At 51.7% G+C, this 24805-nt stretch overlaps 2 protein-coding genes across 4 annotated transcripts in view; both read left to right on the forward strand.

Moving 5' to 3' along the window:
- The window catches only part of LOC134562723 (zinc finger protein ZFP2-like), a 30949-nt gene extending 21300 nt beyond the window's left edge, over positions 1-9649 (forward strand). Inside the window, exons 1-2 of one of the 3 annotated variants that reach the window (XM_063420250.1) lie at positions 6142-6863; positions 7596-9649. In XM_063420250.1, the coding sequence (XP_063276320.1) occupies positions 7610-8698 (1089 nt within the window). In that variant the 5' untranslated portion in view covers positions 6142-6863; positions 7596-7609 and the 3' untranslated portion in view covers positions 8699-9649. Of the gene's footprint in view, positions 1-6141; positions 6864-7595 lie in introns of those variants that run through there. The other 2 variants (XM_063420249.1, XM_063420251.1) reach the window with 2 other exon arrangements.
- Positions 8579-14338, forward strand: LOC134562728 (uncharacterized). The gene is made up of 9 exons (XM_063420257.1): positions 8579-8708; positions 10330-10467; positions 10743-10857; positions 11030-11170; positions 11675-11830; positions 12800-12898; positions 13266-13368; positions 13646-13701; positions 13982-14338. The coding sequence occupies exons 2-9, from the start codon at positions 10367-10369 to the stop codon at positions 13994-13996; spliced, it is 786 nt and encodes a 261-aa protein (XP_063276327.1). The 5' UTR covers positions 8579-8708; positions 10330-10366; the 3' UTR covers positions 13997-14338.
- Positions 14339-24805: the final 10467 nt, after the last annotated feature.

Here is a 24805-nt window from a genome sequence, read left to right on the forward strand (position 1 = left end):
TCATGCCCAAAACTGCCTGGAGTGAATGCAGTGTTCCTGGTGCCAGTTCCAGCTTTGGTCTCAGTCTTGGTCGTGGAGCGGTGCCAGTCTTGGTGCTGGTGCCAGTTCCAGTTTCAGTTCTGGTCTCAGTCTGTGTCTCCATCGTTGTCTGGGTCTGGTTGAGTCTCACTCTCTCACCCTCACCCTCACTCTCACTCTCACTCACTCTCACTCTCACTCTCACTCTCACTCTCAGAGTCGTTCCACTCCCCAGTGCCGGTACCGGTGCCGCTCTTGGTCCCGGAGTGCTCCCAGTACCAATCTCAGTCTCTGTCCTAGTCCCGGAGTGCTGCCAGTCTCGATGCTGGTCTTGGTCCCATTCTTGGTCCCAGTTCTGGTTCTGGTTTCAGTCCTGCTCTCGGTCTCAGTCCCAGTGCCTCTGCAGTGCCAGTCTGGGTTCTGTGTCAGTCTCAGTCTTGGTGTTGCTGCCGGTTCTGATGCTGATCTTGGTCTCGGTCCCTGTCCTGGAGACTTTAGACCCATTTGGGTGATTTTAGGCCCAACTGGGCAGGTTCAAGGTGGATTTTAGATCCCTTTGGGTGATTTTAGGCCCATTTAGGTGGGGTTGTGCACAATTTGAGTGTTTTTAAGCCATTGCAGGTACTTTCAGGGTAGGTGTTATGCCAGTTTAGGATTCTTAAAAGTGATTTTCTGCCCTTTTGTGAGGGCTTCGAAGCAATCTGGGCAATTTAAGGCCCCTTTGGTTGGATTTTACACCCTTTTTTAAATTTTTACCCTTTTGTCATATTTTGGGCCAAAGCATGTGGATTTAGGGTGGATTTTATGTTCTTTGGGTAGTTTTAGTGAACACTGAGGGGATTTTAGACCTCTTTGGGTGATTTAAAGCCAAATGTGATCCATTTTAGCGTGGATTTTAGGCCCCTTAGGACAATTTCCGGCCCTTGTGGGTGATTTTAGGTCAAACCGGGCCCTTTTAGGACCGCACGTCCCCTTGGCCCCGCCTCTTTCCCTCACAGTTCCCGCCCTTTCTCTGACCGCGCCTCATTTCATTCCTTCCCTGCCCTCTCTTTGGCCGCGCCTCTCTTTTCCCTTGGGTCACGCCCATCTGCTGGCGCTGTCGTTGCGGTGCATGCGCAGATTACCCGGAAGTGTCTCGTCAGGGCACCGCCATTTTTGCTCCCGGTCCGCCGACCCGGCTCCAGCGTGTCCGAGACCTACGGTGGGGCAATGCGGGATCTGTAGGAGATCTGTAGGGGTCTGGGGGGACCTGGCGGTCTCTGTAGGGGGTTTTGTGCGGGGTCTTCAGGGGATTTGGGGGATCTTTAGGGGATTATGGTGGTCTAGGGGTCCCTAAAGGGGTGTTGGGTGTCCTTAAATGGGATCTGGGGATCTCTATAGGGGAATTGAGGGAATCTGGGTGGCCTTTTCGGGGCTTGGGTGTGTCTATAGGGAATATATAGGGGTCTGCGGGAGCCTATAGCGGGTCCAGGAAGGTCTGGGGGTGTCTGTGGGTCTCTATGGGGAATTTGGGGGGTCTGGGGGTATCTAAAGGGAGTCTGAGGGGGCTATAGGGGATCTATGGTGGATCTGTAGAGGGTCCGGGGGGGCTGGGCGTCCCTATAGGGGATATGGGGGTCTCTATAAGGTATTTTGGGGGGGTCTGGGGGAGTCTCTAGGGAAGCTGGGGGTCTTTATAGGGGATTTCGGGTGTCTATATGGGGTCAGGGGTATCTTTGGGGGATCTGGGTGTCTCCATGGTGGATTTCAGGGGGTCTGAGGGTCTCCATAGGGCATGTGGGGGTTTCCAGAGGGGATTTGGAGAGGCTCTGGAGGTCTCTATAGGGGATCTTGGAATCTCTGTGGAGGATTTGGGGGTCTCTATTGGGGCTTTGGGGGCCTCTATGGGGGACCTGGGAGGGTCTGGCAGGGTATATAGGGGCTCTATAGGGGTCTGGGTGAGCCTGTAGAGGGTCCAGGGGGGTCTGGGGGGTCTCAGGATCACTGTTGGGGAATTTGGGATCCCAAAAGGGCATTTTTTGAATTTTGGGTCAAAATTTGGAATTTGGGGTTGTCAAAGTGAATATTTTGCAAATTCGGGTCCAAACTTGAGGATCTGGGGATCCCAAAGGGAATTTTTGGGAAATTTGGGTCCAAACTTGGGAATTTTGGGCTCTCTAGAGGGAATTTGGGGGGACTTTTGGATCCAAACGTGGGAAATCTTGAGAAATTTGGGTCCAAACATGGGAATTTTGGGCTTTTTTTTCCCAGATTTCCTCTTCAAGTTCTTGGTGATCGGCAGCACCGACAAGTCCTGCCTTCTGCACCCCTTCATCGAGAGCAAGTGTAGGAAATTCTGGGAATTTTGGGGGCGCTTGGGAATTCCAAGGGGTTGGGGGATTTTTGTGGATTTTTGTGGGATTTTGGGGGGATATTTTTTAATATTTCTGGGCATTTTAAGGGTTTGAGGGTTTTGGTGTTTGTTTTTTTTTTTTTTAATATTCTGGTTGGTTTTTGTTGGTGTTTGGGGGAATTTTTCGAGAATTTTTGGGAATTCTGGAAATTATGGGTAGTTGGGAATTTTTGGAAATATTACTGGAATTTTTGGAGGCATTTTCAGGATCTTTTTCTTTTTTGAGACATTTTGCAGCTTTTTTCAGAATTTTTTATTTAGAATTTTGCTTTTTAATGACATTTTTGTGGGATTTTTACGATTTTTGGGTAATTCTGTGTCTCTCTGTGCTCTCCCTGATCCGGCGGCATTTTGGGGCATTTTCTGTCACTTTAGGGTCATTTTTCATCACTTCTGGGCCATTTTTGGCCACTTTTGTGGCGTTTTCTGTCATACTGGGTAATTTGGGGCATCTTTCTGCCATTTTAGGGACATTTGGGGCAATTTTTGTTCACTTTTTGGGCCATTTCATGTCATTTTGAGCCAAATTTTTGAATTTTGGGGGAATTTCTTGTCAGTTTTCAGTCATTTTTTGGCCATTTTGCAGCCATTTTCTGTCACTTTTCGTGTATTTTTGGACTCTTTAGGGGCAATTTTGGTGACTTTTCAGCAATTTTTGCCCGTTTCACTCCCGGTCTCAGCATGGTCCCGGTTCCAGTGCCGGTACCGGTGCCGCTCTTGGTCCCGCAGTGCTCCCAGTGCCAGTCTCAGTCCCAGTCCCTGGGCGGTGCCAGTCTCGGTGCTGGTTCTGGTGCCGGTCTTGGTCTCAGTCTTGGTCCCAGTGCCAGTTCTGGTGCCGGTTACGGTCTCGGTCCTAGTCCTGGTGCCAGTGCAGTGCCAGTCTCTGTTGTGGTGTCGGTTCTGGTCCCAGTCTTGGTCTCGGTGCCGGTCCCAGAGCGGCGCCGCTCTCAGTGCCAGTCTCAGATCCGGTGTCGGTCTCAGTCTTGGTGCTGGTGCCGGTTCTGGTGCTGATCGTGGTCTCGGTCTCAGTCCCGGTCCCAGAGATTTTAGGCCAGTTTGGGTGATTTTAGGCCAAACTGCACAGGGTTAGGGTGGATTTTAGGCACCTTAGGATGATTTTAGACCAAATCTGGTGGGGTTTAGTCCCATTTGGGTGATAATTGGATAACCTGGGTTTCAAGGTGGATTTTAGATCCTTTTGGATGATTTGAGGCCCATTTGAGTGGGGTTTAGAACTGTTTGGGTGATTTTAGCTCAAATCTTTTGGGTTTTAGGGTGGACTTTAGGTCCCTTTAGGTGATTTTAAGCCAAACCAGGGCTTTTAGTGTTGATTTTACACCGATTTGTGAGATTTAAGAGTGATTTGAGGCCATTTTGTGTGGATTTTAAACCAGTTTGGTCAATTTTAGGCTCCTTTGCTTGGAATTTTATGCGCCTTTGGCTGATTTTAACCCCATTTGTATGATATGAAGCCAGACCATGTGGATTTAAGTTGGATTTTAGGCCCCTTTCCGTGATTTTATGTCACTTTGTAGAGATTTTCGGCCACTTTGGGTGATTTCAGGCCAAACCTCATAGGATTCAGGGTGGATTTCAGGCCCCTTTGGAGAATTTTTAGCCCATTTTGGGTGATTTTAGGCCAAAGGGAGCTCTTTTATGACCGTGTGTGCCCTGGGCCCTGCCCCTTTTCCCTCACAGTTCCCGCCCTTTCTCTGGCCCCGCCTCTTTTCAGTCCTTCCCTGCCCTTTCATTGGTCAGGCCTCTCTCCCTCCAGGTCCCGCCCATCTGCTGGCGCGCTCCCTGATGCGCATGCGCAGGTTGCCGGGATGTCACTTTTGGGGTTTCTGACATCATTTTTGGGGTCCCTCATGCCACTTCTGGGTCTCATGTTGATTTTGACGGCTTCTGGTGCCACATTTTGGGTCTCTGATGTCTATTTTGGGGTGTCTGATGGCATTTTTGGGGTCTCATGTTGATTTGGTGGTTCTGATTCCACTTTTGCCTATCTGCTGCCACTTAGGGGTCTCTGAGACCATTTTTGGGGTCTTCTGTTGACTTTGGTGGCTCTGATACACCGAAGTCCCAGTGGACACGGTGACAATGTCCCTGTCTTGGACGGGCGACAGGAGCGAGTTCCTGCTGCAGGCCAAACATGAGGTGCAACTTTGAGGGGGTCTTTGTAGGGATTTTGGGGGGGTCTTGTGGTGATTTAGGGGGGATCTCCTGGTGGTTTTTGGATGTTTGATGGTGGTTTGGGGTGTGTGATGGTGCTGTTGGCGTTCTCATGGTGATTTTGTGAGTCTTGTGGCAATTTTGAGCGGTCTCATGGTGGTTTTGGGATTTCTGATGATGGTTTTGGGGGGTTTTCGAGGTTTTAGGGTGTCTCGTGGTAGTTTTGGGATTTTGGATTTGTTATTTGGGGTTTTGCTGGATGGTGGTTTTAGGGGTCTGATGGGGATTTTAGGGGTCCTGTAGGGGTTTTGTGGGGTCTTTGTAGGGTTTGGGGTGTCTCATGGTGGTTTTGGGGTTTTTGGGGTGTCTGATGGTGGTTTTGGGGAGTCTGATAGTGGTTTTGGTGGTTCTGATCTCATGTTGATTTTCATGGGTCTGATGCCAATTTTGGGGCCCCAAACTCCATTTTTGGTATCCCTCATCTTGTTTTCAGATCCCTGAACCCATTTTTGGGCCTCTAAATTAATTTGCAGTGTCCCTGACCCCATTTTGGTGTCCTTAACCCCATTGTTGGGGTCTCGTGTTGATTTTGATGGATCTGATGCCACTTTTGGTAGATCTGACACATTTTTAGGGTTCTCTGACCCCATTTTGGGGACGTCATGTTGGTTTTGAAGGATTTGATGATGGATTTGGGTGGTCTCATGTTGATTTTGGTGGATCTGACACCATTTTTGGGGTCTCTAACCCATTTTGGGGCGTCTGACCCCATTTTCTGTGTCTCTAACCCCATTTTCAGGACCCCTAACCCCATTTTCGGGGTGTCTGACCCCATTTATGGCATTTAGGAAGACCTTCAGGGCTGGCTGGTGGCCAGCGCGCAGGAACACGCCGAGCTGGTCCGGTGGCACCAGGGCCTCCTCACCACCTCCTCCACCGATGAGGGGCTCCCCCGCCACTACCCCGACCGGCCATGGTGGAAGTAATGCCCCAGAATTGCAACTTTGCAGTCTTGGCCCCTCCAAAACCCGAATTTTGGGGTCCCAAGCCCCCCAAATCCCGAGTTTGGGGTCCAGGCTTCCACAAACCCTAATTTTGGGGTCCTGCCCCAAGCCCGCCAAACCCTGGTTTTGAGTTCCAAGGCCTGGTTTTGGGGTGCTGACCCCCCCACCAAACCTCATTTTTGAGGTTCCAGACCATGCTAAACCCCAAGTGTAGGGTCTTGGGATCCCCAAAGCTCTAATTTTGGGGTCCTGGCCCCCCACAAATCCGGGTTTTGGGGTCCTGGCTCCCACCAAGCCCAAATTTTGGGGTCCCAGCCCCACCTTTCCCCCAGCACAAGCCATAGAGAGCTGGGGAGCCCCAGGGCCGCCATTGTACAAATGTAATAAAGGACCTGCTGCACCCCAAAACCGGCTTGGGGCGTTTGGGGGCATCCTGGGGAGATTTGGGGCCATCTTGGGGAGTTAGGAGTGACTTGGAGGGTTGTAGGACAAACCGGGAAGGTTTAGGAGAGACTGGGGAGGGGGTGATTAGGGGTGTGCAGGGAGGTTTGGGAGTGATTTGGGGGGCTTAGGATCAAATGTGAAAGGTTTAGGACTGACTGGAGGGGTTTAGGAGCAACTGGGGGAGTTCAGGACCCTCTGGGTGGGGTTTATGATCAATGAGGATCATTCCGCTGCTTCTGAAGCCAGGAAGGGCCCGGTAAGAACCGGGCAGGTCCCTCCCAGTCCTTCCCAGTCACGCCAGGGGCGCGGCCAAAACTCCCTGGAGTGAGGGCAGAGGTCCTGGAGCAGTCCAGGTCCCAATCTTGGTCTCGGTCCCAGAGCGCTCCTGCTGCTGATTCCGGAGTCGATCTCAGTCCCAGAGCAGTGCTGGTCTCAGTTCTGATGTCAGTCTTGGGTTTGATGCTGGTGCCATTTCTGGTGCTGATCTCAGTCTTGGTTCTGGCCCCGGAGATCTTAGGCCCATTTGGATGACTTTAGGCTAGACTTGGTGGTTTTAGGGTGGATTTCAGGACCCTGTGGGTGTTGTTAGGCCAAACCAGGCCCTTTAAGGGCCGTGCGTTGCTTTGGCCACGCCCCTTTCCCCTCACAGTTCCCGCCCTTTCCTTGACCCCGCCCCCACAGTTCGGGGCTGGGAACGGGGGAGGAGGAGGAGAGAGGAGGAAGAGGCGGAGCGGCAGCAGGGAGCAGGAGGAGAAGGGCAGAGGAGGCAGAGGCGGCTCCAGCGCTCCCTGAACTCGAAGCAGGTCCAGAAACATCACCTGGATCCCGCAGGTGTCCCAGGAGACGGAGCTCACCCCCAATATCCCGGGGGCGTTCCTGGGTTTGGGGTTTTTGGAAGGGATGATTGCATCTTGCAGGATTCCAAAGCCGAAGTGCAGATGCCCCTCCGGGGGACATCGGTGGCTTCCTGGGAGGTGTTTTAGGGTGTCCCGGTGGTGGCAGAGCCCCGTTGGGGGTCGGGGGGATGCGGGTCCCCCCGCGGTGGGGGTTGGGCTTCCCGGGCCAGGCCCTCCGAGCTCTGCCGGGGCCACGTGGGGAGCGCGCGGGAGCGGCGGGGCCGGGGGACACCGGGTTTGGGGAGCCCCGGGAGAGCCTCGGCTTCCCTGAGCGGGATCCCAAAGAAAGGAGAGTCCCAGAACCGCAAAGTGGCGATCCCGAGAGGGGGGGAACCCCTGTGATTACCGGGACCCGGCTGGGACTGGAGGGATGGGATGGACAGGAAAGGGGTTCGGGGGTGCCGGTGCTGGAAGTGGCTGCTCCCAGTATGAGCCCAGTTCCCCCCCCCCCCCCCCCCCCGTGTGGTTCCAGTTTCCTCGGCACTCCCAGTATGAGCCCAGTCACTGCCCTTATCCCTAAGTGGGGAGACAGAAGAGGGGGGAGCTTTTCAGGATCCTGCCACTCCCAGCAGCCTGGGGAGGGCAGGGACCGAGCAGACGGGGGATCTCCTTCCCCTTCCCTCTGGCAGGAAGGCAAATTCCATCCTCTCCTTGTCCTTCCTTCCCCAGACAAGGAGCTGAGCATGGAGAGCAGGGAGGACAAAGGCAGCCAGAGATGGAGCCAGAGTTCAGAGCTGGTGGTCCATGAGCAGCTTCCTGATGGGGAGAAGCCCCACAAGTGCTTTGGGTGTGAGAAGAGCTTCAGCTGGCGGTGCCACCTGCTCCGCCACCAGAGGATCCACACAGACGAACGGCCCTACGAGTGTGGGGAATGTGGGAAGAGCTTCAGGAAGAGCTCCCAGCTGACTGCCCACCAGATGATCCACACTGGGGAACGACCCTATGAGTGTGGGGAATGTGGGACGAGGTTTCAGAACAACTCCAACCTGATCCAGCACCAGATGATCCACACTCGGGAGAGGCCCCATGAGTGTGGGGAATGTGGGAAGAGCTTCAGGTCACACTCCCAGCTGGTCTGTCACCAGAGGATCCACACTGGGGAACGACCCTACGAGTGTGAGGAATGTGGGAAGAGCTTCAGGTGGAGAAGTGGCCTAAACCTTCACCAAAAGATCCACACTGGGGAGAGGCCCTACAAGTGTTCCGAGTGTGGGAAGGGCTTTCTGACCAGCACTCAGCTCCTTGTACATCAGCAGATTCACTCAGAGGAGACTCCATTCCACTGCCCCGACTGTGGGAAGGGTTTCAAGAGGAAATCCACCCTCAAGAAGCACCAACTCATCCACACAGGCGAGAGGCCCTACGAATGTGATAAATGCAGGAAGCGGTTTCAGACCAGCACCAATCTCCTCCTGCACCAGCGCACACACACAGAGGAGAGGCCCTTCCGCTGCCCCGTCTGTGGGAAGGGATTCAAGGAGAACTCCACCCTCAAGCAGCACCGACGCATTCACACTGGGGAGAGGCCCTACGAGTGTTCCGAGTGTGGGAAGAGGTTTCCCACCAGCTCCCATCTCCTCCAACACCAGCGGATTCACACGGATGAGAGGCCCTTCCGCTGCCCCGACTGTGGGAAGGGCTTCAAGCACAACTCCACCCTCAAGAATCACCGGCGCATCCACACCGGGGAGAGGCCCTACGAGTGTCCTCAGTGTGGGAAGAACTTCTCCAGGAGCTCAAACTTGACCCAACACCAACAGAGCCACCAGTAAGGGAAGCCCTGTGAGTGCCCCCAGTGCGCAAAGAGCTTCATGTCCTGCTCCAGCTCCATCCCCCACTGGAGGATCCACATTGGATAGAGCCCTGGTGACCCACATTCCCTGTGATCCATGTTGGGAAGACATCATGCTGGTTATCCTTTTGTTTTGGCTTTCATTTTTTTCTAACATCTTCATCTGTTAAAAAGAGCCAAAACAGTGTTGAAAAGAAAGAAATTGAGAAAAGATGTCTAATGTCCCACCATTTCCAAGATACATCAGGGGGAATGTAGGATTTGGGGCCATATTCTGGAGGATTTGTGTGTTCTTCAGGGATTTTGTCAGTGTTCGCCTTCTCTTTGCACTTCAAATCCAAGAGGAATTGATCTGTCACATCACAACCCATTAAATTCCATTGAAAACTACTCAATCTTACCCCAAAAGGGCTGAATTCCAGCTCATAATTACTTGTACCCACCTCAGAAAAATTCAGTCCTATGCCAAAGTTACTGAATTCCACAGCTGCCAGGGTGAGATGGGGTTGGAAGGAGATCAAGAGAAGTGGGATCCAAATTTGGAGTGGTGAGATCGGGATTGTCTGGTGCTGGGTGGGTAGGATGTGTTTTGATAGTAAATCAAACTTTGAGAGTTCTTCATTTCTGTCCCATTCATTTTCAGTCAGTGTCAGTTCTGTTCTCACAGTGCCACCTTCTCAGCTGATTGTGTTGGTGTCCTCCTTTCTCTCCTGCCTCTCTCTGCCTGCTCTTTGTCTCTCAGTGTCTCCCTTGAGCCAGGGCAGTGTTGTGAGAAAGGAGCAGAGTATCAAACAGGCATCAGTACAGTTAGGTTTGATCTCTATTCCTTGTATTCTACTTTTATCAAGTTACAGAAAGGAAAGCAAGCACAGCTAAACAGTTGGTGATTGGCTAAAAGTACATATACATTAAATTATTGTTCATTGGTCCACTTTTTTTGCATGTAGTTTACCTTTTGTTCTACCTTATGAATAACATTTTGTTTTCTTCATCCATGAGAAGGCTTAACAAGTTGTTACACATATTCAGCATCCATGAGAAGGCACACTAAATTATTACAATTGCTACTTTCTTACTAATTCAAAGCCTACAAGACCAGTACAAGAACAGTACAGACTCTCATACTGTTCCCTGGTAGCAGATTGTTCAAACCCCCTATCAATAAATCATGACCTCGCTCTTCTAAAAATTCCTCTACAGGCCTAGGGACACCTTCAGGGGCACCAGGCCCAGTGCTCCCCCTGTGTCTCCTCTGGCCTCTCCCTGCCACGCTCAGGCCCTGCCACACGGACACATCAGCACTGAGCACTGTCTCAAGGGGGTTTGTCCTTTGCAGGCAGCTGTGGTGATGTGGAAGATCCTCCGGGTGCCCTCTGTACCACACAGAGTGAGTGTATTTCCCCCGCCTATTTGTGCTTCTGCTCTTCCAAGTGTTCTTCAGCACTTTGGATATGCTAGAGAAGGTCGATATCTTCTGGAAGGTGTGCCAGGAGCAACAAGGCCTTGTCACCAGCCCCAACAGTTGCTCCATCCCAGTCCTCCTGTGCCTGCCACATCCCCAGGGCAGGAGCCAGTGCTCCCAGCGTGACCTGGGCTTTGCTTTGCACACAGGTTTGCAGTGCGGACCCTGAAGTCCCTGCTCTGCCTAATGCACTACGAGAATGTGGTGGTGGCAATGGAACGCAAGCGTGGCTGGGACATGCTGCTCTGTGCAGACACCCACCACTATGCTGTGGGCGTGCTGGCCAGGTGAGAGCCCCTTAGCCTGCTGCCCCGGGCATTTGTGCTCTGTGCTTGGGGTGCCCTACGCAATCTCTGTGGCCTTGGGCCAGAGGGCCTTGTCACCCAGGGAACACCAAGCAGACTGGAAAAGCCTGGGAGAGGCAGGTGCCCACAAGAAGCCACCTCCCAAATGGCCCAGTTCCCCATGCAGCATGGTGGTGAAAGGCCCGACCTCTGTGAGTCAGTCCTGGGACAGGTTTGTCCCCCTGGCTCACAGTCTTGTTAACTTTTTCTCCTGCCAGAGAGATGTCCTGTGTCTCCACACCCTTGCGTTCCCGGATCGTTCGCTATCTGCCCCGGCTGCTCCACACACAGGAGCCACACTGGGATCTGCCTGCCCTGGCGTTCCTTGTGGAGGTGAGCCTGAAGGCCAGCGCTGCCTCTCTGAGCTGCCTCCCAGCTCTCTGCCCTCTCGTAGCTGCTGCTGCCTGGGATGGTGCCCATGCCCTGTGCTGCTGCCTGGGCCCTGCCCTGTGTGGTTACAGGCTCCTGCTGGCCGGGTCCCCTGTCACTGCCCTGTGCCTTTCAGGCCCTCAGCTGCCTGGACTTGAGTGAAGGCGGTCTTAACAGAGTCCTGAAAATCTTGTCAAGGCACCTGCACAGCGAGCGCAGGGAGAGGCGGGACCTGGCACTCAGGGGCTTTCTGGAGCTCATTGAGGATTCTTCAATGGTGAGAAGGGGGCGGTGGCTGAAGGTGTGCCAGGGAATGCAGTCGATTTGGCTTGGCTGGGCTTTGGGAGCTGAGGCAGCTGCTCCCAGCTCTCCTGCCTCCTGGTTCAGCTGCCCGAGTGCTTCGGGACAGGCCTTTGGGCTCTGGGCCCTGCAGCACCAGGGTGGTGTTTCACAGACTTGTGTTCCGCACACACTGAAAAAATGTGCAGCCTAACTGAAAGTGTTGTCGAGCTCCTGTGAGATGCAGATGGAGGGATAGTCAGGATGACAGTCATGGTACTCAGCTTCATAGTTTTGGACAAAGGACATGCTGATACCCAGCCCTATCACCCTGCAGCTGCCTGAGGCACTCCTGCCACTCTTTGACCACATAAGGATCTGTGCCCCCAGCTACAGCCACTGGGTGCTGCCCAGACACTTGGTGCTCTGTGGATTGCAGGCTGGCACCCAGAAGAGCCCTGAGCAGCCGATGCTGAGGTCTTTTTTTCTTCCTTTCATACAGATTAATGGCAAGGTGCAGCTGGTGTCCATATTGCTCTTCCGAAAATTAGTGACTGTTCTAACAGAAAAGGATAAAAAGGCCCTAAAGACACACGTGTGCCGGAGCCTGCTCCTACTCTTCTTCCACTGCCACAATGAGAATTGGCTTGTTCTCAAGGTTATTGTTTCCCTGAGATTCTCCTTGGGGTTGCTGCTCCCCATGGTAATAAGGGTTCCCCCAGGGTTGCTGTTCCCTGGGAGTTTCCCCTGGGTTGCTGTTCCCAGGGGTAATCAGGTTTTCAGTCTTCTCTTTGCCCTACGTGTTACACACCAGAGGTAGAGACGACACTTTGAGTCTGCCGGTGCACATTTCCAAGGTTGTTTATTCTTCATTATCTCAGTCCTTTTTCAACTCTGCCAGGCACTTCCCTGGCAGGGTACCTTATCTTAGTTCTTTCTCAGCTCTGCAAGGTGTCTCCGCAGAGCAGGACACGCAGCTGGACTGGGCGGATCAGAGAGCCCCACACCTTATGTACGTTCCCCTTGACCCAACCACTGTCCGAGACGTATTTTTTATTTACAAAATTTTACCAATACCTATTACCTTTACTAACATGTCAGTTCTACTCTAAGCCAATCTCTAAAACCCAACTCAGCACAAGATGGGGGATGAGAACAAGGAAGACAGGGGCCACTCCCCAATTCCTCCATCTTGTCTCTTCAGCACCATATGCTAAGAATCCTAATTTCTATATTTATATTCTATAATAAACCATCCACTACTTATTTCAAATTCTTAGGATTTGTGATTCTTCCTGCATGTGAGTGTTCACTCCCATGGACAAGGATCAGAGTCAGTGTCCTCCTGGGGACCTGTGTGGGTCTAACTGACCCCCCTGTACCGATCCCAGACCCCCCTGTCTGGTCTCCAAATCCTCCAGGGTGGCCAGAGGGATGTTCTAGACTCCGACAGCTTGTGGCAAAGGTGAGGACTCGTGGGTTGCTGGTGCCCCCGGGGAGGGAGAGGGCTCAGCTGCCTCCTGCTCTGGTGCCCTGTGGGCTGCAGCTTCCGCCAGGCTTTAGCACAAGGATGCGAATCCTGTGCCTTGAACTGTGGGGCCACCTACACGTCTCTCCTCCTCTCCAGGCCTCTTGGGCAACACTGATTGGTGTGGCCAAATTCTTGAAGAGGGAGAATCTTGAAAACCTAATGAAGAAGAAGCTGAGGATGTTTGCTGAGTGCCTGGTAAGGACAGCCTGGAAGCTCCAGCCTCATTCTGGAGAAGCCCCCTGTCCCTGGTGCCCAGTGTGTGGAGCTGGCAGCTGTGCCCCTGCTCACTGCTGCAACCAGGCACCACACGGCTTCTTCTCCAGGCTCCTGTGGGCCCGAGCCGGGTGCCGATGGAGCCCCGGCACAGCGGGGCTGCGGGGCGGGGCGGCACCGCGGCTCCCCGGGCAGCAGCCGGCCCTCGGCCCCCTCCAGAGCCCGGCAACAGCGGCTGCTGGCCGGGCCTCAGGGCTGTGCGGGCAGGGGAGGCCGGGGCTGGGCGCAGCGAGAGCCCGGCCGAGGGGCTGAGCCCGCGCCAAGCCTTCCCTGCTGCCGCTCTCTGCAGCTGGCAGAGGACAGGAGCCGAGCGGCCGAGCACCTGCGCCGGGTGCTGCCGTACCTGCAGAAGCCACAGGAGCCCTTGCGAGCGGCGGCCATCAGGTTCATGGGTGAGCCACGAGCCCGGGCTCCCTCCCCGGCCCGCCGCAGCTCGGCCCCAGCCCCGGCTGCGGCCCCGGCAGCGGCCTCCGGGCCCGGCGCCGTGGAGCCCCGCCTGCCCTCGGGGCTGCTGCCGCCCTCTGGCAGCCGTGCCCGCCCCTGGGCGGCAGGAAGGGCAAGGGCCCGGGCTGAGCCGTGCCGGGGCAGGAGGCCGTGTGGCCGCAGGGCTGGCAGCGCCGCTGGCACGGAGCTGTGCCGCTGGGGCCGTGACACGCTCTGTGTTCGCAGGGACTGCCGCGGTGCTCAGGAGAGGGCAGCAGGAAGAGCTCCAGGTGCTCTGTGAGGTAAAGGGCAGCGGGCTGGCAGCGGGGGCTGGTGGGGAGCTGCAATCCCTGCCCTGGCTGCGGAAAGCTTCACTCCTGTATGGATGAGAGGTGGCGTGGGTAAAGCATAAAGGGATTTCAGGGACACGGGGAGGATTAAGGTCAGCACCTTCTGGCTGATCACGTTGGACTCTCTCTTGTGGCCGTTGCAAGAGCCGAGTGGGATGCCCTTGGCAGGACGGTCTCCTAGAAATGCTGCAGATGCAGGCCCTGACCATGTCTCTCTTCCTCTCTGTTCCAGCCATTCACGCCCTAAGGAAAGACACCAGTCTATGCCTCAGTAATCTGAATATTCAGGGGCAGTTTGCCAGAAGAGCTGAGGAATTGGGTTTGTCTTCAGGACGCAGTGAAACAGTGTCCCAAGAACGCACCAGCAGCCACTGAAGAGGACACCACAGCCCACAATGCCGCTGCAGCTCCAGGCACAGCTCATGACTGGCACAGCTGAGCCTGTGGAACGCTCACGTTGCTTCAGCTCTTTCCCTCCCTTCTGACAGCTCCTTACCTCCAGCCTTTAGACCCTGGCCATCCCCATTTTTTCCCTCCCAGCTTATCCCCTTTGCTTCGCCTTGCGTCAATAAACAGTTTGGCTTCTTCACTTTCCCTGCATCTCTGTGGAGCTGATGTGGCACGAAAACCTGAGCCCTGGGACACACAGGCCCCGGCTGCCGTTCTCTTCCGTGCCGTGTTTTGTGCAGAAACCCAGAGGAACGAGGGCAAATCAGGCTGGAAAGGTCCCTGTGCTGAAGTCCCACAACACTGTGGAGTTTAAGGTCTTGCTGAGCACACTGAAGGCCGGTAGTGGCACGAGGAGCCTGTGTGTCAGAGACCAAGGTCATGTCTAAGGCCCTGCCATATTTGGTCCGCTGTTGTGCACAAGACAATGAAGAACAGACAAGGAGGAAACCTTATGGTTTAATTGGTGGGGATTTGACCCTTGAGAGAAACAATGGATCGGTCAATTGTTGGGAGGTTAACCTGTGGAAGAGGAACATTACACAGTGGAGCTGTTGTTGGCACGGAGGTGTCATCACCGTTGTGACCTCATCTCATGCACTGGCCAAGTGGGAGATGACGTTGTAACTGGAAAAACTCCATTTCAGAGGAGGAGGTATGAGGCCTGGTTCTGGGGTAGAGGAGTGGGAAGGACATAATGCATGCCCTTCTGATGCAGGGGATGCCCTGAAGGTGGATGGCCCAACTGCCTCTCCCACCTGAGCATCATGCTCCATCTGCTGCTGCTGCTCAGCAGCTTCTCACCAGTCAAGGGGTCAGCATGTATTCTTTGCAATAGCTCCTGATCAAACAAAATGAAAACGTTCAAAAGTCCCAAAACCTTCCCATGAAGTAAAATTTCTGTGTATTTGGTGGAAAAGAGGAATGACGTGTATACCCCCAGATACATGAACCTCCTTGGATCAAAAGAAAATGCCAGAATCTAAGAACAAGCTGCAATATGTTTCAGGATTACTAGTGTTTGGAGAAAAACACATCCCAGATTTTTCTATAATTGCCAGACCCCTTTATAACTTGCTTAGAAAAGGAGTGAAAGAGGAATGGTGTGCTTCTCAGGAAGAAGCAATAAAATTGTTGATTTTTGAAGCAACTGCTCACCAAGCACTTGGCCCTAGTCATCCTACAGATCCTTTCCAGGTGGAATGGGGTTTGGCTTCCTCAGGACTGTCCGTACAACAACCTATTGTCCTGAGAGTCCATTTGAAAGTGATTAAAGCTGTTACTCCATATTCAACCCCCTCACCTGACGGGGTGGCCAAAAGAGCCTCAGTAGGAGCTGTAAAAAATCTGTCAGTGAACTTGGATAGCAGCCCAGACAAACCTGCCTCAGGCACTGAAAGAGCCCTTTCCTTTTTCCCTGAGCAGTCAGCAATTGATGGTGAGGTCAACAGAATCCCAGTGTGGAAAAAGGAAAAGTGGCAAGAAACTCTAAATATTGCAAGCCAAGGGAACTTTGCTGTGGGGTGGGTAACTTCTCAGCAGATAGATGGAAATCTAGCAAGAGATAATACTGTTAAAGCATTGCAAGAATGCTTTGGAACTTTCCTAAAACCACAGGAAATCCTGTCTGATAATGGGTCTCACTTTACTGCAGAAATTGTCCAGGACTGGGCAAAAGGTGAAAGGATCAAATGCCATTCTCATCCCCCTTATGGATGGGGGCTAACAGGTGTCCCAAAATCACTGCTTTTTGCCTGATAGCTCCAAGCATAAATAGATGCTGGCTAATTCCTTCATACTAACTTTTCTGCCTTTGGAGGCAGACTCCATTGTGTTTACTTTTCCCAGGAGAACTCCGAGGGACATAAAGACCACATAAAAGCCTGATAAAACTGGTGATATTTTAAACATTTTTTGTGTTATGGGAACAAAATTGGGAATTTTACATAGTATTTATTATATAGAAATACTAACGAAGAAAGTGCTTGTTACAATTACGAATTTGACAACACCCTTTACAGTTGTCCTTACTGGCCTTGGGAATGTCTCAGTGGCTATTATCAAACATATTACCAAATTGAGAACAGGTAAATGTGAAGAACCACAAACCGATAATTGATGCGCTCAGCGTTGCACAAAACAACATCTTTTGGCTCTTAGCTGCCTCCAGTCTCAGTTGTGGATGCAGTTAGTGGCTGTCTCAATTATAAAAGAAGGCAGTCTTTCTACTGGAAATCGGAAAGTAATTTGGAACCATGCCAATGATTTTGAAAGAGAATTTCAGTCTTGGTGGGATACAAGCCAGTGATAAACACAGCCACAGCTTCTGTATTGGCCATACAGAATGCTTTAGTTCATTTGATATTCCCTGTTATTGTATTAAGATTGAATCATGATGGAGCTATTCTCTATCCTTTGGAGCACAGAGAATGGGCCCATCAAGTTGCTGAGAAATTGCAAACTGTTAATTTAGAATTTTGTATTGTTTGGGAACAGGAAGGGTTTATTTGTGAAAGTAATACAATTATAGCTTAGAACATTTGTTTGGGCACAGAACAAAATATTTGTTATTTTAAAGTTTATCCTAACAAGACTCCTGAAACAGTACTTGTGTATATAGGCAATGGGTGTGCATGCTTTAGAACTGCTTGTGACATTGTAGCTGTAGGAAATGTAATATTGGACCCTAAAAAATCATTCAAATTTTTGTGTTTGTAACTTTACCAAAATCACAGCCTGTGATTTTTCTTACTCAGCTCCAGTTACTTCTTTTACCTTTACAGCACCTTTTACAATCTAATTACACACTAATCCACAAGTTATGGCCTACCCCAATTAGGATGAACCTTACTTTGATGAAGCAATTGTTGCTCCATCAGATTGAATTGAAATTTTAGAGAAAATGAAGAAAAATGGACAAAAGACTTTGGTAGCTGTTCATCACAATGTGGAAGCAATCCATTGTGTCCTAGAAAGAGTAAAGCAAGATGCTGAACACAGAGGGATGGATCCTCTCTTTAGATGGTTCCCTACGGCCTCAAGTGTCCTGAACAAATTGTGTCATCCCATCATTGTTCTTTTGACTTTAGTTTTGATTGTAAAATGGATTTTTGCCAAAGTAAGATAAGAGATTTTTGATATGCGTATTTTAGGCTAATTATGTATTTTTGATTTTGTGTGACTTCTTTGATTATTTTAAGAGTTTGTTTTGTTTTGATGATTTGAAAATTGTTGTAATTACTATTGTCATGATTTTATTTTGATTATTTGACGTCATGATTTTGTGAATCATTTATCATTATGATCATTGTGACTTGTTTTCAAGTTTTATCATTGTAATTCATTTTAGAATCAATATTGATTATCATTGTGATTTGTTTTGAAGTTTGACCATTTTGATTTGTTTATTAATCAATATTAATTGTTGTTGCCCATCTTTTTCTCTTGTTTTCGTTTTTTCCCCTCTATTCTCTTGTTCTTTCTCTCTCTCCTCTCTGTTTTCTGGGGTATGCTATTGACATTGAGCCCTGAAGACTTTGTAGCAATGCAACAAACCCAGCTGCTGGAGCTCTCTCAACGACGATCCTGAGTCACGGGGTGGTGTCAGAGTCGGACCAAAGACCCCCTGGCAGAGCCCAGAGCAGCCTGAGCCTGGGCACAGGAGGCTGCACAGAGGCCCTTGGAGCTGCCAGAGGCAGCAGCCCGGCCCTGGGTGCCTCTTGGTGGCCCCGGGCCAATCCTGGGCTCTCAGAGCCCAGCTGGCAGCTGGCTGCTCCCCAGGGGAAGCTCAGCCGTGCTGGGCACAGCACAGCCTAGTGCCACTGGCCGTCTGCAGCCTGCACAGGAGCAGAGAAAGGCAAAGCACAGCCCAGAGCTGAGCCCTGGCTGAGGATTCCTGCTCTGATGCCGGCTGTCCTGTCCCTCCTGGCAAAGGTGAGCGCTGTGTGCAGCACTCTGGGCACAGGGCAGGGAGCTGGGCTGCTCCGCAGGCTCCAGCACAGGGCAGCGTCCTTCAGGCACGGCCCTTCTGCCGGGGGAGCCGAGGGCAGCACCGGGCAAGGACAGCTTGGCAGGTCACATCTGCAGGAGCCAGAGCCTCACACAGCTCTGCCAGGAAGCGCCTGCAGTCCTGGGGCTCTGCACTGAGCCACAGCAAAGGGGTGAAATGCAGAGTGTGTGGCAGAAATATTCAGGGCCACCAGGCCAGCCTGCTTTGTGCTGTCTGGCACACAGCAAGCACTGTGCAGTACAGCCCTGAGCTGCTGGGGGAGAGGTGTTAGACAGGAGGCAACTCTGAGACGAAATTAAATGGGGACAAAAGTCATCAAAGCAAAAGAACTGTTTCTTAGGAAGGAGTCACCTGAGCTGGGTGTGTATCTCACTCTCCCAAGAGCCAAACACACACACACACTCCAACAGAATGCTGCTTTTTATTGCCTTTCCTACCCCAGGGCGAACGATGCCCCCTTTCCCTTTGGCTGGGTACTAAGGAATTTAGATTCTCTCCCCACTGCCTTCTTGTCTGTCCCTTCTCCTCTTATCCTACTTCCCTTTTGGCCTGGTCTTCAACTTGGCCCCTCTCCCAGCTCACAGCAACGCCCAACAAATTAACGAGAACAAATCCAAACCCTGAATAACAACACCTAGAACCAACAACTTTCCTTCCTTTTTCTAAAAGTCTTTTGGCTGCAGCAAAATATTATCTCATATCTCACCAAGGGGATCAGAGATGAGCCTGTGGCTTGTGCTTGAGCAGTGAACTGATTTGGAAGGGAGCAGAAGGGTTTTAGCCAGCAATTGGTGTTTTGTTTCTTAATTGCTGAAGGAAAGACACAATGTGCCTTCAGTCAGCAAAACCATTTTCAAGGTACATTGAGGAAATGCTTGTGGGCAATTCCCAGAGAAGGAAGGTGTTGAGAAAATGTTGAACTGGAACAAATCAGGAATTCCGTTGGCATTAACAGACAGTGTTGAGCCCTCTCTTCCCCCAGTGCAGTGATTGGTGTGTGCAAGTGGCTACCTCAGCCTTGAGAATAGAATAGTCCTCCTAAGAAGGGAGCTGGAATGCATTCAAGGGGAAGAAAGTGCTTGCAGGAGGCTCTTGAGCAGCAGAGGAGAATTTGAGGAATGGGATGTTCCCCAAAAGACACCAGAGACCCTAAAGAGACCCCTACTCTCCTGTCAGTAACTTCTGAGAAGTGATTTAAACATGTCCAATAATTGGAGGGAATGTTTAGCCTGTGAGTTTCAGCAAAGTAATGAGTAGGTCTTATCTGCATGGCTACAAATGAGTAGGTGAGATTTCTGAGTGAGCACATGTTAGAAAAGTGATTCCCCATGCACCCAGCACTGAAATAAAGTCATGCCTCCTTTCTCACACTGATCTGGCAGCGGGGATCAGGTCCTGCTTGGTAACTTTCATTTTAGTCCCTTCTATTGAAAGGTGCAAATGAAAGCTTTTCCAGATGTTTCCCTCTGGTTAACCTTTTTGGGGGCCAAAGCTCTGTGCTGCAGGTGGCCCGGGTGTGTGCAGAGCAGTGCAACCTCCACAAAGCCCTTGGTTTCCCCCAGTCCTGAAGATTTGTTGCCGGGTGTGCCCAGCTGTGGCAGGAGAAGGAGCCCGCAGGGCAGTGGGCGCCGTGCCCTGCCCAGCCAGGGCTCTCTGGCACAGAGCAGCAGCAGCTCCAGCACCTTTCAACCCCTCCTGCCTTGGCTTCCCCTGGGAGACAGAAGCCTCTGGAAATCTGCACCACCTGTGGCCTTCCCAGCTTGGAGCAGCTCCTGCTGCTGGGCACCTCCTGCCACTTCTGCTGCTTCCAAACAGGAATCAGGGCAGAGGTGGGGACGCACATACAGAGAAGGCCTGGGCTTGTGCAAGAAATGGGCAAATGTAGGGGGAAATATGTGAGGAGTTATTTCAGCTGGTAGGCCAATACTGCCTTCTCTCCTTTTCTCTCTTCACATTTCCTGTTCTATTCCCTCTCACATTTCCATCCCTGCCCCCTCTCGAGTCTCACAGTTTTCCTGTCATGTTTCCCCCACAATTTTTACTCCTTTTCCCCATCCGTTTCAGCTCACTTTCCTCACATTTCCCCACCTTCCCACTGTTTCCTGGTTTTTCTCCCCTCATGTTTCTCTCCTTTTCTCAGTCATTTTTCTCCAAGTTTTCTCCTCGTGTTTCACACTTCTGCCCTCATGTTTCTCACACTTTCCCTCTCACATTTCTCACACTTACCCCCTCACATTTCTCATTCTTTCCCCCTCATGTTCCTTATACTTTTCCTGTTGCATTTTGTGCCCTTTTTTCACTCCTGCTCTCTGCCACTTTTCCCATCAAACTTCCCACCCTTTTTTTCCCCTCATGTTTTCTGCCTTTTTCTGCCCTCTGGTTTCTCCCTCTTTTCCCCTCAGGATTCTCACCATGTTCCCCTGACGTTTGCTGTCTGTTTCTCTCTCTTTGCCAGTAAAGTTTCTCACTCTCTTGCCCTTATGATTCCTTCCGTTTTTTCCCCTATGTTTCTCATCCTTTTCTGCTCATGTTTCTTAGAGTTTTCCCAGTGTATTTCCTGCCTTTTCCTCCTCTCACCTTCCTCTCCTATTTTCCCTCACATTTTTCACCATTTCCTCCTCACTTTCCACACCCTTTTCCCACACAGGTTTCCTAGCCTTTTCTTCCCTCACACTTCTCTCCTTTTTTCACTCCCATTTCTCACACTTGTCACCTCACCTTTTTGCCTTTTTTGCCCTCACATTTCTTAACCTACTGGTTCCCATCAGTGACTGTGAAAAATGTGAAATGATTAATTCATGTTCTTATGGTAATTGGAAAACTAAAAAACTGTATAAATTTGTATCAGGTAAAAGTCTATGTTTTAGGAGACCTTGCAGCAGATAGTGAAACTAACAACCCTGAAAAAGCAGGCGCCTCCATTCAGAAAGGAACAAAGGACTTTTCAGGGAGAGCCTGCAGCCCTCTCAAGTACCGGGAAGAGACCCATCAAGATAAGGTGGCATCAGCAACTCACACCTTGGTTGCCACCTTCACAGATCATCAAGCAACATCATCCATATCTCGATCATTCATCAACCATAAGGATCCATAGAAATTGGACATTAACATTTGAACTGAGAAAAAGACTCTTTTCTGCTTGTTCGGGGAAACTCCTGAATTTGTATAGCTAGTCGGGAAACAATGGGAAATATGGGGAAATATTGCCGAGAGCAGAATAAAGTGTATAAAAACCAAGCCCTGAACGGGGCGAATTTGTGAACCGTTGGGGGAGATAGCAGGCTGCCAGACCATGTATCTCACGGTTCACCCTTGGTATTTTCCCAGGAAAACTCTGTCAAGTTTCTCCGCTGTTGGTGGGTTTTTGAAATTCTGTGATTTGATCTTTATTAATAAACCAAATTATTATTTTAATTGGAATATCGCATTGGCATTTATAACAGTGACCATTCCTCTTCAGTAGTTGCTGGGCTTCTCTTCTTTTTTTCCTGCACTCCCCTACTCCAAAGAATGGGTGCCAGGGCAGCGCTCCAGGAAGCCCCTGCCTGTGCGTCTGCTGAACAGAATGTCTGTGCTCAACTTGAAAAATCTCATGAAGAACAACCTAAACTGCAGCGGGCTTCCTGCTGCAGTGTTGGTTTGTATTTCAATTCCATATAGTCTTCCTAATGTTCTAAAGAAAGAGGTATCCTGAGGGATACACATGGCAGGTGAGCAGCCGCTGCACCCTCGGCCTCAAGCAGATCCCATCTCCGTTTTCATCACCTCACAGTCACTCTGACTCCTGCCTGGACAAAACCACCTGTGATGCTTCTTGATGCTAAGCAAAGTCTATCTGCACAGGAAATGCTTTTGGCCTTCTTTTGGAAAAAAGAAAGTTTTTATTTCAAAATGTTCAATCTCTGCAGTTCTTTTCTATTTTCACCTATTTGAATTCCCTTGACATCAATATACTGCCAGCCAATGTTCTGAACTGGCTGGTCTGTGTTTGTGTGCACAGAGCAAAGGTGCCACATGTGTCCATTTCCCAGGTGTCTGTCAATGTCCATTTACACAGAGGGCTGAAGGGGGGGCTCTGCCTGGTCTGTGCGGCTCCGGGGCTGGGGCTGGGCTGGCAGGGGCCGCAGATGGCGCTGGGAGGCACAGCCTGAGCCCAGCCGCCATCTTGTGTGTGTCTGCCTCAGCCCCAGCCGCCATCTTGTGTGTGGCTGCCTCAGCCCAGCCGCCATCTTGTGTGTGTCTGCCTCAGCCCCAGCCGCCATCTTGTGTGTGGCTGCCTCAGCCCAGCCGCCATCTTGTGTGTGGCTGCCTCAGCCCCAGCCGCCATCTTGTGTGTGGCTGCCTCAGCCCCAGCCGCCATCTTGTGCATTGATCTAGTCCAACTCTGAAGCGAATGTGTTGCTGTTTTGTCAGCAGTCAGGATCCACACCAAAGAAACCAACACCAGCCAGACTTTCTACAGGGAATGGCATGGATTTGGCTCAAAGCAGCCTGTCCTAATTTGTCACTGTCCTTTGTACATGGACAGTGGCAGCTGCAGCTCCTAAAATTCTGCTTCTTCCTGGGCATCTCCCTGGCTGCCCTCCTGGCCAAGGGCCTCCTCATCAGCGCCGTAGCCTGCGGCCACCTCCTGCACACCCCCATGTTCTTCTTCCTGCTCAACCTGGCCCTCAGCGACCTGGGCTTCATCTGTGGCACTGTCCCAAAAGCCTGGAACAATTCCCTCTGGGACACCAGGCACATCTCCTACAAAGGATGTGCTGCTCAAGTTTTCATCCTTATTTTTCTTATGTCAGTAGAGTATTTCCTGCTGACCATCATGTGCTACGACCGCTACGTGTTCATCTGCAAACCCCTGCGCTACAGGACTCTCCCGGGCAGCAGAGCTTGTGCCCACATGGCAGCAGCTGCCTGGCCAGTGCCTTTCTCAATGCTCTCATGCAAACTACCAATACATTTTCCCTGCCCCTGTGCCAGGGCAATGCCCTGGGCCAGTTCTTCTGTGAAATCCCCTCATCCTCAAGCTGTTCTGCTTCAAATCCTATCTCAGGGAACTTGGGCTCATTGCAGTTAGTACCTGTTTGCTATTTGGTAGTTTTGTGTTCATTGTTTTCTCCTATGTGCAGATCATCAGGGCTGTGCTGAGGATCCCCTCTGAGCAGGGAGGGCACAAAGCCTTTTCTACCTGCCTCCCTCACCTGGCCGTGGTGTCTCTGTTCCTCAGCACTGCAGTGTTTGCCTACCTGAAGCCCCGCTCCATCTTCTCCCTATCCCTGGATTTGGCCCTGTCAGTTCTGTACGTGGTGCTGCCTCCAGCCCTGAATCCCCTCATCTACAGCCTGAGGGACCAGGAGGTCAAGGCTGCAGTGTGAAGAATGATGACTGGATGGTTTCAACAACATTAAACTGGTGGCCAGTTTCTGCAAATCCCTTCTAATGAAAGTCATCTTTCATATTTCTCGCTGGTTTATTTTGGAGGTTCTTTTTCTTTGTTTTCATTTTTAAATATTGTCCACAAAGAAATGTCCTTGTTTGTGCCATTTCTCATTTTGTTTCGCTGCACCTTCCCAGTGGCCACAGACTGTGTCAATGAGGGGCTGCCATCTTGGTGGCTTTAAAGGAACTCAAGGATCTCCCAGCCAAGTTTTCTGCAGAGATGCCCCTTTGGTTCCCTTCTCTGGGGCTGCAGCAGCAATGTCTGTGTGCAGAGCTGGGGGCAGATCAGTGCTGGCACAGCAGCTGTGCCCAGCAGCAGCAGCAGCACTTGGTGTTGCCAGTGCTGCTGCCGTGGCCCTGCGCCCCTGCCCTCCTGGCCCTGCTGTTGCTGTAGGGCCTGAGTGCTCTCGGGGCCGGGCACAGGGCTGGGGGTGGCAGTGCCAGGGCTGCAGCAGGGACAGGCCATGGGCACTGCTGGGGCAGCGCTGACACCTCAGGCCAGGGACTGGGGGCTGCAGGCTCCTTGCCCTGGTTCTCTCCAGAACATACCCAGGCCAATGCTCAGCACAGAAAAGCCCCGTGAACAGCCCCAGGTTGGCCGTGGGCAGGGTGGGAGCACACAGCATGGCTGGGGCTGTGCAAGGACCCTGGGAGAGACAGGAAGGAGAAGCAGAGCAGGGGCTGATCCATCCCCACTGCGCTGGACACCCCAGGGCAGCGTCCCAGAGCATCCTCATGCACCTGCCAACAACATCCCCCCTCTGCAGCCCTGACCTCTCCCCCAGCTCACACAGGTGCCGCATCTTTGCAGGCACAGCCACGGCAGCACTGCCTCAGGAGCCCCTGTTAGCACTGCACAGAGCAGGTGTCAGCACCCCCATGGTGTTGGTGTGGGGAGATGAACCTGAGTGAGCACAAATGCCATCAGCCCCTGGGGCCAGGAAGGGCTGGGGGACAAGAGAGAAACCACTCAGGTTTCTCATGGGCTCTCAAGTCAGCCAGAAAGTTTGTTCCCATGAGCTGTGAGTTTCCTGTCCCACTGCAAATGCTGTTGCTCAGAGCCAGGTCTTCCTGGCAGCCACCCCCAAACTGCCCGGAGCATTTCCTATGCTTTACTTTGGCTTTCTTTACTCTTCCTGGAAAAAATTCTTCCTATTGCCTACC

Source organism: Prinia subflava, chromosome 30 (assembly GCF_021018805.1).
Source record: "Prinia subflava isolate CZ2003 ecotype Zambia chromosome 30, Cam_Psub_1.2, whole genome shotgun sequence".
NCBI classification, from domain to species: domain Eukaryota; kingdom Metazoa; phylum Chordata; class Aves; order Passeriformes; family Cisticolidae; genus Prinia; species Prinia subflava.